At 46.3% G+C, this 17,091-nt stretch overlaps 1 protein-coding gene across 1 annotated transcript in view; it reads right to left on the bottom strand.

Moving 5' to 3' along the window:
• MYO18B (myosin XVIIIB) overlaps nt 1-17,091 on the bottom strand; it is a 377,810-nt gene that overhangs the window by 93,905 nt on the left and 266,814 nt on the right. The window contains exons 34-35 of the mRNA XM_006869188.1: nt 5,406-5,519; nt 2,537-2,653 (exon numbers count right to left, since the gene is read on the bottom strand). Of these exons, the coding sequence (XP_006869250.1) occupies nt 2,537-2,653; nt 5,406-5,519 (231 nt within the window). The remainder of the gene's footprint in view (nt 1-2,536; nt 2,654-5,405; nt 5,520-17,091) is intronic.

Here is a 17,091-nt window from a genome sequence, read left to right as displayed (position 1 = left end):
AGGTATTGGTGTAGCCATTTATAGGATCTGTCTATCGTGTATGTTTTATAATGATGTAGCCAAAAAAACCTGAGTATAATGGAAAAAAAAAACAACAAAACACCATGTAATCAAGATATATTGATAATTACTGGTCTGTCAGTTGGTTGCACTGTGGTGGCTTGAGTGTTTCTGTGATGCCGGAAGCTAGGCGACTGGTGTTTAAATACCATCAGTGTCACTTACGGTGGGAAGGTTTCAGCTGAGCGTTCAAACTAAAACTAGGAAGAAGACGAGATGGACTACTTCTGAATGTTTAGCCACTAAAAACCTTCGGAATAACAGCAGAACATTGTCAAATATAGTGCCAGAAGATTAAAATATTATGAATGACATCAGAATATTATCAGATATAGTGCCAGGTAATGAGCGTCTTAGGTTGGAAGGCATTCAAAATACGACTGGGTAAAAGCTGCCTCCTCAAAGTAGAGTTGACCATGATGACGCAAATGGAGTAAAGCTTTCAGGACCGTCGTTTGCTGATGGGAAACAGCTCAAAATGAAGAGAGTCAGCTGCAAACATGGAATTATGAAGTATGAATCTAGGAAAACTTGAAGTTGTCAAAAATGAAATGGAGCACATAAAGATTAATAACCTAGGCATTGTGGTAGTGGTATGCCATCAAGTTGGTTCTGACCCATAGTGATCCTGTATAGGATTTCTAAGGAGTGACTGGTGAGTTTGAACCACAGATCTTGTGGTTCAAACTGACCTTATGGTCGAGTGCTTATCTTACAGCACCACACGAGGACTCCTGCTTAGGCATTAGTGAGCTGAAATGAACTGGTATTGACCATTTTGAATCTGACAGTTACATGGTTTACTATGCCAGGAGTGAGAAATTGAAGAGGAGTGACATAGCATTCATCATCAAAGAGAACATTTCAAGATCTATCTTGAAGTACAACAATGTCTCTGATAGGATATTATCAATATGCCTACAAGGAAGACCAGTTAATACCACTATTGTTCAAATATATGCACCAACCACTAAAGCCAGTGATGATGAAACTGAAGAATTCTACCAACTTCTTCAGTCTGAAATTGATCAACCATGTAATCAAGATGTATTGATAATTACTGGTGATTGGAATACAAAGGTTGGACACAAAGATGAAGGAGCAGTAGTTGGAAATTTTGGCCTTGGTGATAAAAATGATACTGAAGATCACATCATAGAATTTTGCAAGACCAATGGGCATGTGTACTCATTGCAAATACCTTTTTTAAACAACATAAAAGGCCATGGACATCACCAGATGGAATACTCTGCCCTCATGAGCTCCCTATCTGGTTGGTCATCTACTCCTGTTCTCACTCTTTGTAGATAGCTCACCATGTTTCCCATCACTCATAAAACAAGAACCTAACTTGTCACAGCCCCAGAAGTCTGATCTGGCCCTCCTCTGGAAGCCTCGCTGAGCTCAATTCGTGCCACATTCCCCACACTAACTCCGATCAGCCTCTCAAACACCTCATCATAGGCCCATTGCATGTGATGTTCCTTCTGCTTCTGCTGTTTGACGCCAATCTAATGAACACCTGATTCTCATTCACTTTCTTAAAAGTGCCACCTGTTCAGGGAAGTCTTATGTGACCATTGACCTAGGTCAGGCTTCAGTGACCCATGCTTATTCTCTTTCTGTACTCAGCTCAGTTGGAGCATCTGCTCAACTCAGCTTGACTGTGCGGTAAAGTCTGCCCAGTGCATTAACCATGACCTCTAGAAAGGTAGCAAGAGGACATGCTTTTGCTCCAACAGTCTCTTCAACATTTCTCACAGTATGCAGCACATAGTGGGTGCCCCATGAATATTAAATACATAATCAGGTTGATGGAGCAGTAGCTGTACAGGTGGAAAAATGGATCGATGGGTAAATGGGTAAAAGGATGAATATATGGATGGATAGATGGATAGGTAGATGAGTGTATGTATGTATGTATGTATGGATTACAAGTGGGTGGGAGGATGAATAGATGAGGGATGCATAGGTGGATGGAAAGATGGGTTGATGAATGAATAGAGGAGTAGATGGATGGTGGGTGGGTAAATATAAGGATGGGTGGACGGGTAGATAGACGTATGAATAAATCAAAACCTTGCTTGGTGGAGATGTCCTCCAGAGATCACACACCATCTAAAGGTGACATTCTCCTCAGTTGTTGTTGTTGTTAGGTGCCATTGAGTCGGTACTGACTCATAGCAACCTTATACACAGCAGAATGAAACACTGCCTGATCTTGGGCCAAACTCATTATTACTGCCACGCTTGAACCCATTGATGCTGCCACTTTGCCAATCCATCTCACTGAGGGGTCTTCCTCTCTTTCTCTCTCTCTTAGGGCCACATAAACTTATACAGTTCACACTGATCTCTGTGACATGTATCTCTCCAAGGACCTAAGACTAGGAATCAGCTCAATTGTTCCACCTTCTCAACATTCCTCCCCCCTCTAGTCCAAGGACCCTAGCCTTCTCCCACATCAGACTGTTACCTGGGCAATGAGGTCCTTGTGCTTCTGCATGAGCTCATTCAGGTCATCCTGGTCCTCGTCAATGCGCTTCAGGAGGTCTGCCCTCTCAAACTGCAGCTGGTATAGCTGCTCATCCACCTGGTGGGAGGCAGGACAATGGGAGTGGGTGAGGTTGAAGGGTGAGTGGGGCAGCAGGGGCTTGATGAAGAGGAGAGAGGGACTTGCCAGGTGGGTAGTCATTGCTTTGATCATGGTCATAGTTGTGCCAATGTATGCTGTGGGTATGTGCGTAAGAATGTTCATGGTAAGAGGAGAGCTGCATGTTTGTGTATGATGGTTGTGTGTGTCTACACATGTGTCTATACCAGGCTCACATGTGGCTACATGAATGCAGCGTGTATGTACATGAATGGGTGTATGTCTGTGTAAGCCCACCTAGGAATTATTAAGTGCCTTCAAGTAGGTTCTGACTCATAGCAACCCAGTATAGGATTTCCAAAAAGTGACAGGTGGGTTTGAACCACCAACCTTGAGGTTAGCAGTTCAGTGTTTACCTGACAGAGCTACACCAAGACTCCGCCTGGGAATATCTGTAGGTGTATTTGTAAATGTGCATGGCTGATACAAGGGGGCTTCAAAAAAGCTCATATAAGTACTCCATTATCTTTTCAATCTTTCCGTGAATGTTTCGAAGACCCCTTGTATATGTGAGTGGAAGCCCCTGGTGTGTCCCAGTGACCCAGCACTTTGTTCATAGGTATATCCCTAGCACATAGCAGGCGCTCAATATATGGATGCATATTTTATGTTGTTGTTAAGTGTCATCAAGTCAGCTCCCACTCATAGTCACCCTGTGCAGGGTTTCTGAGGAGAAGCTAGTGGGATCGAACTTGCAGTTAGCAGTTTAGTGCTAATCCCACAGCACCATTCCAAGACTATATTTGATGCTGTTGGTGTTGGTATTAAGCGCTGTGGAGTCGGTTCTGACTTATAGCCAGCCTGTATAGGATTTCCAAGGCTGGAATTCTTCACAAGAGCAGAAAAACTTCATCTTGCTCCAACAGAGCTGCTAGGCTTGAACCACCAACATTGTGGTTTGCCGCTCATCATATGTGATGTAGGAGGGTGCTGGTTTTGTGTGTGTGACTGGTGGTTTCGTGTGTGAGTGTGCATGCTTGTGGCCATCTTCTTCTGAATTTACTGCAAACAAAACATGGGACAAAATGGCCAATTGCAGTCTTCAATCTTTTTCCTCACAAACCTCTAGTGTCAGGTAAACTTTAAGATTTTGAACATGTCAGGTCCAAATTTAGGTCAACCCTCCAAACTCAGTACCCAGACAAGGAACTAGAAACTCACCCACGATTGTCAACAGTATAATTGTTGTCGTAAAGTGCCATCTAGTCGGTTCCAACTCATAGTGACCCTGTGTAGGATTTTTAAGGAGTAGCTGGTAGATTGGAACTGCTGACCTTACAGTTAGCAGTCCAGTGCTTATCTTACAGCACCATACCAGGATTTCATAATGTTGTTGTTGTTAAGTGCCATCAAGTCGGTTCTGACTCATAGTTATCCTGTATAGGGTTTTTGAGGAGTGGCTGGTGAGTTTGAACCACCGACCTTGCAGTTCAAACCAACCTTATGGTCAAATGTTTATCCTATGGCACCACACCAGGACTCTGAGACTCTATAATTATTGTTGTTAAGTGCTGTAGAGACAGTTCCAACTCACAGTGACCGTGTATAGGGTTTTCAAGGAGTGGCTAGTAAGCTTGAACCATCCTTGCCATTCAAACTGAGTTTGCAGTCCAGCGCATTAACCCACAGTGCCACACAAGGACTCCAAGGTACTCTTCATAATAAATCCATGATATATGTTAGTTTCTCCTTTCCCTGTTGCGGGAAAGTCTACTCTTAATGACCATGTCCCCTTCAGTGGTGAGCAGATACTGTTGTTGTTGTTGTTGTTGTTGTTGTTGTGTGCCGTGGAGTCGATTCCGACTCATAGCGACCCTATACAGGGTTTCCGAGGCTGTAAATCTTTACGGGAGCAGAACGCTAATCTTTCTCCCGCGGAACAGCTGGTAGTTTCAAACTGCTGACCCTGAACTAGGTCCATAATAAAAGGTGAGTCATCTCATTGTTGTTGATAAGTGCCATTGAGTCCGTTCAGACCCATAGCGACCCTGTAGAGAGGATTTCCAAGAAGTGGCTGGTGAGTTTGAACTGCTGACCTTGTGGTTCAATCTGACCTTGTGGTGAAGTGCAGCATTACACCAGGCCTCCACAGTAAGCATATGTGAGCCCAGGAGAGATGCTCTTGTGTCTACTTACAGGAAGGGTGTAGAGTGGGACAGCAGTAATGCACACTAGGACTACAGATGTCTGAGAAACACTCATTAGTGAGTATGTATATAGTTGAGGTATACAACAGAGAGTTGTGGTCCCCCTTAGCATACTGAGAAAACAGTAGGCTCATCTAGGGTGCTGCGTGCCCACATACAGTAGGTATCCAACTAATACACTGTTGGTCCCTTTCCCCTTACAGTGCTCAGTTCACAGTAGAATGTTGGTACCCCCTAGAGTTGAGCACACAGTTGGTCCCCTTGTTCTTATTTAGTGCTAAGCACCCAGTAGGTCTGGAGTCCTGCTATGATACTGCAGGATAAGCACTGGATTGCTAATCACAAGGTCAGTGGTTCAAATCTACCAGCCATTCCTCAGAAACCCTACATAGGGTAGCTATGAGTTGGAACCAACTCAATGGCAACAACACCAAGAAGGCCGATGGTGAATGGCTGCACCTCCGTGTTTCTGAGCGTGGCACACACAGTAGACCCATCCCCATCATAGCTCCCAGAGGCCCATGTCTGCAGGGAGGGGCAGATACCAGGCTCTTGTTCCGGGTCATGCTCTCCAATTCACTGTGCATGGTCTCCAGGTCTGCAGTCAGCGCCTTCTGGGTCTTCAAGGCATCTTCACACTTGGCTTCACTCTGCTCCAGCTGGATCAGACAGCAGGTCAGAAAGAAAAAAGAAAAGAAAAGACCTCTTGATGTTATGTCCTTGAATGTCCTTCCCCACCAGCCCAGTCCAGCCCCATGCCCAGCCTAGCATAGCCACAGCACAGTTCAGACCAGCCCATTCCAGTCCCAGCCAAACCCAGCCCAGCCCAGCCCAGCCCAGTATCAGCCCTAACCCTAGCACAGCCCAACACAGCACACCCCAGCCAAAGGCTGACTCAGCCCAGTTTAGCCCAGCCCAGTCCCACCCCAGCCCAACTCTACCCCAACCCTATTTCAGTCCAACTCAGTCTTAGTCCATTCTAGTTTCAGCCCAACCCCAGCAAAATACTTACAGACAACCTCACATCTTCCCAATTATTCACCCACCCACACTGGGGAAGAAAATGATTTTACATCTAAGGCAGCCAGGTTCTGAGCCCACTCAGAATGTAATGGGCATTGCCCCATGAAATAAGTTTGGGCCACCTCCGCTCCAGTGCCAGGAGCTACTTCTCAGCTCTTCTTGGAAATATTTGCTGACACCCACTCTGTGCCAGGGGTCTGCAGAAAACAGCCTAGATCTTGTCCTCCATGAGAGGACGGGCAGGGCAGAAGATGAGAACCTCTTTGAGGACCACAGGGTATGGGGGACATTGGGATGGTAGGGACCTGGGATGAGGGTTGGAGAAGCTTCCTGGAAGAGGTGTCTTGAAGGTCAACTTGCTAAGTGAAAGTTATAACTAGGTTCGGAGAGTCTGTGAACGCTTTTGCAAAATGTTTTCCTGTGAGCAATGTGGGACCATGTACTTCTGGTCCCAGAATATAGATACTCTCCATTGGAAGAAAGCGTATCTGTGCATAAAACCTACTCCATCCAGAGACTGGAGCCCTGGAATCTCTGAGCAGAAATCACCTAAGGGAAGCACTTCTGGCTCAGAGAAGGGTGGCATCTTGTCCAGAGTTACACAGCTAGGAGAAGCAAAGCAGAGCCATTACTCAAGTTGCACTTTCTAAAATTTCAGGCCTTTGTCTTTGGAAACAGGTTCATAATACTAAGTTCAGGGTGCTAAAATACAAGGGCAGAAAAGGTAAGCTAAATTCCCAAAAAGGAGCCCTGTGGAGGAAATGATTAAGCACTCAGATGGTAACTATAAACCAAAAGGTTGGTGGTTTGAACCTGCCCATCAGAACTGCAGAAGAAAGACCTGGTGATCTCCTTCCCTAAAGATGCCAGTCAAGCCACAGATAGAGGCAGAGACGATGACATGGAGAGATGGATGTGGAGAGGGAGAAGGAGAGGGACTATGTGCTGATGACCAGGGGGCAGCCTTGTGAGGTGTACCATTTGGTTGATTGATGATGCATGGAAGGGATTGTAACCATGGCAATGAAACGATATACGATAGGATGAATGTAAAGTTCTTCCATGTAAACTATCACATAATTCACAATAAAACATTAAAAAAAAAAAAAGATGCCAGTCAAGAAACCCTATAGAGCAGTTCCATTCTGTACCACATGGGGTCACCACGAGTGGGGATCTTCTCCATAGTACTAGCAACAGTGTCCCTGTGACAACCTCTGACTCCTGACTCCACTTAGACGACAATGAAGAGATGAAGAGGAGGGAGATGATGCTGAAGAGATGAAGGGGAGGAGATGATGCTGAAGAGAGGAAGAGGAAGAAGATAAGACAAGAGAGGAAGAGGAGGAAATGAGGATGAAGACCTGGATGCGGTTGCATTAGCGACACCTGGGAGAGAGAAGAGACAAAGTTTTTTTTCTTCAGTTTGTTGGGAACCCCTCTAAGAAGGGGGTTTCATGGTCTCCCTCTGGGGCCTTGTGAAGAGTAGGCTTTACTGGGATGAAATTAGGAGTGGAGGATGACCAGTGAGGATATCCAGCTTCTGTGGTCCTCCAGGATGGAGATGCTGGAAGGGTGGGAAGGAGAGAGAGACTGAAGATTGGGGATGAATAAATGCATCTGTACAGTGGGGGTGCAAAGCACAAAAGATCTGGGCAGACAGGAGAAGATGGGTTATCATTGGAGAAGAAATCATATTGTGGACAGGGAGGCAATCACAGGATGCTGGGCCAACAAGCTCTGCAGGAGCCAGGAGGCAAGCCAGTGTCCACAGAGGACATGATGGCAACATGATGGCATTACTTGCTAGCTGCTGAGCTCTTCAGTGGGGCTCTGGTATTCATCAGCCTGATCACATTGGTCCTCAGAGTGACTCTAGGAAGAAGGCCTATTTTTATCCCCATCTTCTAGCTGGACAGGGTGCATGATCCAAAACTAATGCTTCAGAGACAACTGGTCTCCAGGAAGATATTCAGTCTGAAAGAGCACAGTTAATTGGCACTACTGTGAGCATCGTTCTTAGCTCGTACAGGGATTGAGATAAGATTACCTTGGCCTTGATGGTCTCGATGTTAGCAACCACACCTTCTACTATATCTTGGGGACCACAGTCAGCACTGTGCTTTATCTAAGGAGCCCTGGTGGCATACAGTGGGTTAAGTGTTGGGCTGCTAACCACAAGGTTGGTGGTTCAAACCCACGAGCCTCTCCATAGGAGAAAGTTGAGGCAGGCAGTCTGCTCCCAAAAAGACCAACAGCTTTAGAAACCCTAGGGAGCAGCTCTCCTCTGTCCTGTGAGTCAGCATTGCTTCATGGCAGTGGGTTTGGTTTTTTGGCTTGGTGCTTTGTCTGGCTTGTTTCATAAAATCCCCGGATCACATCTAGGACCATTTGATAGATGAGACAATAGAGGCCACAGATCTGGTCAGGGAGATAACCAGGATCATCCAGCTCCAGAGCCCAGACTCTTCACTCCTGGGCCTGACGGCCTCATGGAAAGCCTGCCACAGGCAGTCTGACCACATGGGTCCCAAACCCACTGCCATCAAGTTAACTCCGACTCATAGCGACCCTGTATACGCTTTCAAAGGTTGTCAGTCTTCACAGGAACAGAAAGTCTCATCTTTCTCCCACGGAGCAGCTGGTGGGTTTGAACTGCCATTGCTTATCCAGCGCTCCTTAATCACATGGGTAGGGTGAATTAAAATAAAGGAAAAGCTCAGGTGCAGAGAAAATGTCCAGTTATAATAAAGGACAGGTGGTTAGAGTCATAAGAATCTGGAGTACGTTGGGACCATAAGAAGAGAAGTAAACAGAGAACTGACAGAACTCAGGGTTTGAATGAATGCAGGGGCTCCAAGGGAGCGCACATCATTTCTGAAGCCTTTTGGAGATGAGCAAGTTCATCCCAAAGGGAAAAGGAAAGGAAACACAACATTTACTGGCATTTAGTAACTGCCAAAGGAACACCTTCTGGTGAACTGGATTGAGCACTGAGCTGCTAACCACAAGGTCAGTGGTTCAAGTTCATGAACCGCTCTGCAGGAGAAAGGTGAGGCTGTTTCAGTAAAGATGGACAGCTTCAGAGACCCTAAGGAATAGGGTTTCTACTCTAAGCTACAGGGTCACTAAGAGTAAGAATCAACTTAATAGCAATGGCTTTACAAAGTGCCAGATGCCATGACATGGGGGATGCAGAGCTTGGACACGAAAGCCTGACTGAGGAAATGTGCTTCTCACAGCAAGTCACTTAACCTTGTTGTTGTCATTAGGTTCCATCGAGTTGGTACTGGGTCATAGTAACCCCATGTACAACAGAATGCGCCATCCTCACCATCTTTCCTGTGCTTGGGCCCATTACCGTGTCACTTAACCCCACTGTACCTCAATTTCCCCATCTGTAAAATGGGATTAGACCAGGAATCAGTATGATAGGACCAATGCTATAAAAGGGAGTTAAAACAGGTAAAGTGCTAGGCCGGTACCCAGCCAGGAGCAAACACTGAAATGATCACAGTATGGTGGTGGTTCCCTTTCATCTCAAGATGAACCCTGAGAAATGGGTGAACCCACTTCAGAGAGGAAGAAAATACAACAGAGATGAAAAAAGCAGCCCACCATCACACAATCCTGACTATTTAAAAAGGAACTGGAAAGCTGGAGGTTCGAATCCACCCAAAGGCACATTGGAAGAAAGTCTGGCAATCCACATTCCCCAATGACTCTGCCAAAAATATCAGCAGCTAAAAACGCCATAGAACACAATTCTACTCATACACACAGGGTCACCAGGAGTCAGACCTGACTCAGCTGCTTTCAGTAGCAGTACTTGGGCCTCCTGGAAGCCCACAGTAGATGGATACATTTGGGTGGAAAGGAAGTTGCTCTAAAGATACATGAAACAAGCAGGTGCAGATTTTAATAGGATCTGGATGGGCAAGGGCCCAGTGTTTCCCCACCCAGGCTTCCACTGGGCAGGGGCTGGGCTACGAGATGACAAGCCATCTTCATGCCAAAGCTTTAAAAAAGGTTAATGTATTCGACTTTAGGGAGTGAGAAAAAATACCAGGCCATCTTGGGCTGATTTTCCATTAGGGATAAACGGGTGGAAGAATAACTCACTGCATGTTGGTTATTTTCCAATTGGGGTTGTTTGATTGATGGTTTTATGAAGTCCAGTGGCACGTCGTGTTTGGGTCGAGAACAGATTTTTCAGTGGCTTGACACTTCCCATCGCTGCTTTAAAAACGACTTCCTTGGGGCGATCTCTGGGCAGAGAACTCAGGGAGCACAGAGGCCTGGAGGCAGCTGGGTTGACAAGTAACTGCTCAGGAAGGGTCACTGGTGTCTGTTTTCCAGCCCCAGCCACAAGGATCCCAGGAGGCAACTGAGGACACCTCCCACTTCCTGCCACACACAGGTAAGTGCTCTGCTGCTAACCAAAAGGCTGGCAGTTCAAGTGCACCCAGAGGAGCCTCAGAAGAGAGTTCTGCCAGACTACTTCCAAAATATCTGTCATTGAAAACCCTATGGAGTATACAGTTCTACTTGGTATACATGGAGTTACCATGGGTTGAATTAACTTGAAGTCAACTGGTAATAGTAAGGTGGGCTTGCAGTCACTGTCACATCCTGCTGGGTGGGGTCTCTTCCCTGAGTTCAGATCCCTGGGGTTAACATCAGACCCTCACAACAAGTAGTGGACAGGGTAAAACCCCTTTCCTTTGTTTCCATCTGTCTCCAGGGCCTGATGTGCTGCTGCGCTGTGCATACAATAGGCTGTCAATGAGACAATGGATTTGCTGTTTTTCTAAGTCTCTCATTATTTCTTTCCCTTCCTGTAGAATCAGTGCTATAAAACCACAGACATGTGGGTACAAGGTGTCTTTACCCACTGACTACTGCCATCAAGTGGATTTCAACTCACAGTGACCCTGTCAGACAGAGTGTTAGACTAGACGCTGCTCCACAGGGTTTCCAAGGTTGTTGATTTCTGGGAGCAACATATTGCCTCATCTTCCTCCCGCAGAGCAGCTGGTGGGTTCAACCCACTACCCACTGCTCCACCAGCGCTTCTAGATGGTGCAGATGGTTCAAGTGCTCAGCTGCTAACTAAAAGGGTTCGCCCAGAGCCACTTCCGAAGAGACGCCTGGAGAACTACTTTGGAAAAATCATCCACTTGAAACCCTATGGGGCACAATTCTGCTCTGACTCATATAGGGTCACCACATATCAAAGTTGACTTGGTGACAACTGGTTTCATTTGGTTTTATATGCATACCAAGCATTGGAAAGCATGCAACAGCTGAAACACTTCCTTTGTCTTTCCATGTGTGGTCCTTTCTTATTCCTTTCCAGAATCTGGTCAAAATCATTTCCTCCCAGACTCTGAGTTAAGAACCTCTGTGCCACCAGCAGAGTCCTGGTGTGGCTATGTAGGATCAGCACTGGACTGTTAGCCTTAAGGTTGGTAGTTCAAACCCACAGACTGCTCCTCAGAAAACCTATACAAGGTCTCTATGAGTTGGAACCAATTTGACAGCACTTAACAATAACATACTGCTGGCATTCTACCCATCCCTGGTCCTGCCCACACTACTACTGTAAGCCAGATGCCTCCAGTCTGATCTTGGGCCCCAGGGTATTTGGGGATGTCCTGACCCTTCAGTGATTCTGGGCGGACTATGAAAGTCCTTGAAATCTGGAGCTCAGAAAAACCAGTGAGAGGAGCGCCCTCTAGGGCCAAAGGACCAGAATTTTTGTTAGGTGATGTTGAGTCAGTTTCAACTCAGTCATCCTAAGTACAACAGAATGAAACATTACCCAGTCCTGTGCCATCCTCACAATTGTCACACTTGAGTCTGTTGTTGCAGCCACGGTGCCAATCCATCTTGTTGAGGGTCTTCCTCTTTTTCAACAACCTTCCACTTTATCAAGCATGATGCCCTTGTCCAGGGATTGGTCCCTCCTGATCACATGTCCAAAGTACATGAGACTAAGTCTCACCACACTCACTTCTAAGGAGCATTCTCCAATATGCCTCCTTCATTCATTATAAGGGAGGACTGTTTCAACATCACACAGCATCACATGGTGGTCCAGAGCAGCTCATGGTCAAACGGAACTGGGTTCTAATCCCTTCAAAATTCTGACCTTGACCTTTAGCCCCTCTAAGCTTTGTTTTTCTTTTCTTTCCTTTCTTTTTTGTGTCCTTCCAACCACCCAAAGGTTTCCCATCCAAAAAAAATGGGGGGAATCAAGGTGAGTTTTCATGGCACAGGACTGTTAGGTATGGTGGCATCAGTTGTGTCCTGCACATGCCTAGGGGATGCTCTGTACAGACGCCATAGGATGGACTCTTACTATATTCTGGGCTTTATTCTGAACACTGATGATGGAAGAATGGATTCCGCTCTTACAGAAACTCTCAGTGACCATCCCTGTTGTTACAATTGAAGAAACAGAGGAACAGAGAGGTTAGGGGATTTACAAAAGTCACACAGTCACAAAGTGCCAGAGTTCAAATATGAATCCAAAAAGCATAGTACCCAAGGCCACACTTTCAGCCATCACACTGCACTCCCTCTGTAGCAGTGGTACCTTCAGGGGCCATCTGCTGCTGTCCCTGCCCAGCACCCTGTCCCCTCCTTGGGTTCACAGCATCCCATCTTCCCTCTGCCATCAAGCTCTAAGAAGAATATGTGACTCTCAGCTAATCAATCACAACATCACCTCTTATAGGCCCTGGTGGATGGTTCTGGGATAATATCATGGGTGATACCGGATCAAGTAAAGTTAATGTCAGGATTTTTTTATGGAGTTCTGAGAATGATGTCTTGGAAGAAGTACAGCCAGAATGCTCTTTAGAAAGAATGATGGTGAGACTTTGTTTCATGTACTTTGGGCATGTTATCAGGAGGGACCTGTCACTGGAGAAGGACATCATGTGTGTCAAAGAGAGGGTCAACAAAAAAAGAGGAAGACCTTCAATGAGATGGGCTAACACAAGTAGCTACAACAATGGGCACAAGTAGAACAATTGTGGGTATGGCACAAGATTGGGTATTATTTCTTTCTGCTGTACATAGGGTCACTGAGAGTCAGAATTAACACAACTCTTAGTCATAAAAAGGGATGGCATTCTGACACATGCTATGGCATGGATGAACCTTGAACACATTATGTGGAGTGGAATAGGCCAGACACAGAAGGACAAATAGTGCCTGGTCCTTAAATTTAAATGAAATATCTAGACTAAAGACACAGAATGTAGATAAGTGGGTGCCAGGGACTGAGAGGCAGCAGGGGGTGGGGAAGTTACTTTTTAATGGGTGCATTGTTTCTGTCTGGGGTGATAAAAATGTTCTGGAAAAAGCAGTGCTGTTGGTGGTACATCACTGTAACTGTGATGAATGCTACGGGATCGTGGCACTTGAAAATGGCTACAAAGGGCAAATTTTTTATGTTGTGTGTCGTGTCTTTAGCCACAGTAAGACATAGAAACACACCCACCCAATGCCGTTCAAGTGGAGTCAGACTCAGAGAGCCCCTCTAGGTCAGAGCAGAACTGTTCCCTAAGGGTTTCCAAGGATGCCATCTTTACAGGAGCAGACTGTCCTCATCTTTCTTCCTCCAAGCAGCCGGTGGGTTTGAACTACTAGCCTTGCAATTCGCCCAATGCCTAATCCATTGAATTACCAGGGCTTCTTGTTATAGACACACACACACACACACACACACACACACATTCCCCATCTAGCTTGCTCAGTGAGAGAGAAGATGAGGACGCAGAACTTCTTCCACATCCTCTGTATCAGCCGTGTGTGGACCATTTGATGCCCACTGCAGTCTTGCAAGAAAGGAGCCTTCCTTTTACAAATGAGAAAACTGAGCGGAAGAGGCCTGTCCAAGGTCAGATTCCAGCCAGTCAGCCGCCAAAGCCATCCAGTTCCTGGGCCCCCCCACATTCCCCCTCCCTCTGCATTCAAGTCTCCCTGTATTGCTAAGTTCATCCCAGGCCTTCTCTTCCCCAACACCCACCTCCTTTTCATTCAGTGTGAGGCCAATTGAGATTCCCATCACAGATCCATCAGCTACAATCCGGTGAATAGCATTACTTTCCTATGCAAAGCCATCTGCTGGCTTTAAATACCTGGGTAAAATGTTTGCTTTGGACTTATTAAGCTGCTAGGTGAGATGGCTAGACATATGGGATGAGACAGAGGAGAGGGGAAATGCTGGAATTTCAGCAGAGAGGTTAGAACCTGGATTCCTGGGGCTGTGGAACAGCTCAGGGGATTTAAGAACAATGCGTCACCCAGAGCAAAGGGAAGGATTGTGTTTCAGAAGTAGTGTCTTGGGAGAGTTTATCTCAGCATACTCCAGGCCAGGGCAGCCAACTGGGGCACTTGGAAGGGTCCACTTTGCAGCTTTTCACCAAGAGCTCAAGCTATACACAGCTCTGTCATCACACAAAATCATTCTGTGCGGATGGACAAGAAATGCCAGGCTAGGTCCTCCAGAGAGTGGTCTGTCTGGCTAAAATGTCTGAGCTCAAGCCTGGCAACAATTGTGAGGCTAGCCCAGGACTGGGCAGTGTTTTGTTCTGTTGTGCATACGGTCGCTATGAGTCAGTACTGACTGGATGGCACCTAACAACAACAACAACAAGAACAATGTGGTGGTGCAGTGAGTTAAATGCTGGACTGCCAGCTGAAATATTTGAATCCACCATCCTCTCCTCAGAAGAAAGATGGGGTTGTCTGCTCCTGTAAAGGCTGACAGCCTTGGAAACCTTAGGGAGCAGTCCTACTCTGTCTAATGTGGTAAAAAGGAGCTCTGGTAGCGTAGTGGTTATGAATTGGGCTGCTAACCTCAAGGTCGGCAGTTCAAAACTACCAGCAGTTCCGTGGGAGAAAGATGAGGTGTTCTGCTCCCATAAAGATTTACAGCCTCAGAAACCCTGTGCAGGGTCACTATGAGTCGGAACCAACTCCACAGTATTTAACAACAACAATGTGGTACAGGAGACATTAGATTCTCATCTTCCATGAGACAGGCCTGGGTCACTTCCCAGCCAAGGCTCCTCGTATGCACCCACCTGTGTATTGTGTATCAACAATGCTGAACAGGTTGCAGTAGAGCTTCTAGAATAAGGTAGATTAGGAAGAAAGGCCTGGTGATCTACATCCCAAAAAAATCATCCAATGGATTCAACCCTGCGGATCACAGGAACAATCTGCAACCTGTCTTGGGGGTGGTACAGGACCAAGAAGCATTCCACCATGTGGTGCATGTGGTTCCCGTGGGTCAAGGACTAACTCAATAGCAGCCAGCACCATCAATAGACTCTCTGGGTCCTTGATGCCGAATACTAAATATTTCATGATCTTCCTTACAGTCAGCGAGACCACTGGCTGTTGCAAAGTAGTTCTTTATCCATTTGCTTCACAATGGTGGTGGTGTGTGCCATGGAGTCGGTTCTGACTCATAGCAACCCCGCATAGGGTTTCCAAGGCTGTAGATCTCTATGGGAGCAGAAATCTTCATCTTTCTCCTGCGAACAGCTGATAGTTTTGAAATACTGACCTTGAAGTTAGCAGCCCGACTCGTAAACTCTTTAGAGTAACAATACTTACTAGAATAATCCGCACTGCTCTCTATTGCCTTCCTTCTGTGGGAGCTTGCATATTCCTGCGATGAGGGAAGCTATGCCACCAGTATTTCATATACCAGCAGGGTCACCCATGATGGACAGATTTCAGTGGAGCCTCCAGAAGAAGACAGAATAGGAAGAATGCCTGACAATCTACTTCTAGAACTGAGCCAATGAAAACCATATGGATCCCAGCAGAACCTTGTCCAGAATGGCGCTGGAATATGAGCTCCTGAAGTTGGAAGGCACTGGTGTGGGTGCTGTGGGTTAATGAGCTATACTGTAAAGTCAGTTTGAACCACAAGGTTGATGGTTCAAGCTCACCAGTAACGACTTGGAACCGACTTGATGGCACTTAATAACAACAACAACAACAGCAGGTTTGAAGGCTTGAGTCAAGCTATCACCCAGCTAATAAGAGATTGTAATAATGGACTTCTTGAGTATTCCAATCATTGTGAAAATGGCCCAGGATGCGGCAGTGCCCCATTCTGTTGTACATGGGACCCCATGTGTCAGAGCTAATTCAGCAGCAACCACCACCACCACCATTCTCTATTGAGTGCTTACTCTACACGCACACGAGAAAACACACAAGGGGCAGGGCTCGGAAAGTTCATGGAAAGACAATGGAATTTGTCCACAAATTTTTTGAAGACCCCTGCAGGGTGATGGTGGTATGTCACTGAGTCGGTTCTGACTCACAGCAACCCTGTATAGGATATCCAAGGCTGTAAATCTTTACGGGAGTAGAACGTCTCATCTTTCTCCCATGGTGTGGCTGGTAGATTCAAACTACTGACCTTGCGGTTAACAGTTAATCTTATAATCCACTATGCTACCAGGGCTCCCTCCCCTGTGGTATAGGGATTTATTAATGTCTCTTCTAGCCATGTCTTTATAATTCCCACCAAACAAGCTTTTCCTGAAGGTCTGGGTAAGAGAAGATAGGGAAGATGTTGATGGATTCTATGATTCACTTATGAGTGGCTGTTACTGTAAACACTTGGGAATTTAATAAGGGATCGGTCAATGTTATCATCCTGCTGGGTTTTAAATGAGTCATCTCAAAAGAGCAAGGGGGATCTCACTATCATCAAAGAAGGGCCGGGAATAGAGCATGTCCTTTGGACCCTGAGATCTCTGCTCATTAAACATCCTCAACCCAGGGACAGAAAGCTGTGATGCTGGAGGAGGGGCAGAGGAGCAGCTGCAGAACCAAGAACCAGAGCACCAGACAGAGTGATAGGCTTCTCAGCCCATGGAGCAAGTAGTGACAGAATGACATTGGATGGAGGCTTGCTTGCAGAGTGTGGTACCTCCAGATACTTAAGAGGGGGAGCTAGGTTTGCTGACCCATGGAGCCAGAGCCAAGGGCCTTCAGCCTGAGGCTTATGGTAGAATAGTGAGTCCTGTGGGCATTTATCAGTAGTCCTAACTGTAACATTGGCTGGGCAGAGAGAGGTCTGTCTGGAGACACAGCAAAGAAGAGCCTGTCCTGATTGGAAGAACTGCTCTGAATATTTCTCATCTTGAATTGTAACCTGAGTCC

The sequence above is a fragment of the Chrysochloris asiatica genome, unplaced genomic scaffold (genome assembly GCF_000296735.1).
Source record: "Chrysochloris asiatica unplaced genomic scaffold, ChrAsi1.0 scaffold00128, whole genome shotgun sequence".
NCBI classification, from domain to species: domain Eukaryota; kingdom Metazoa; phylum Chordata; class Mammalia; order Afrosoricida; family Chrysochloridae; genus Chrysochloris; species Chrysochloris asiatica.
Note: the sequence above shows the minus strand (reverse complement) of the source record. Positions and strands in the feature narration are given on the sequence as shown.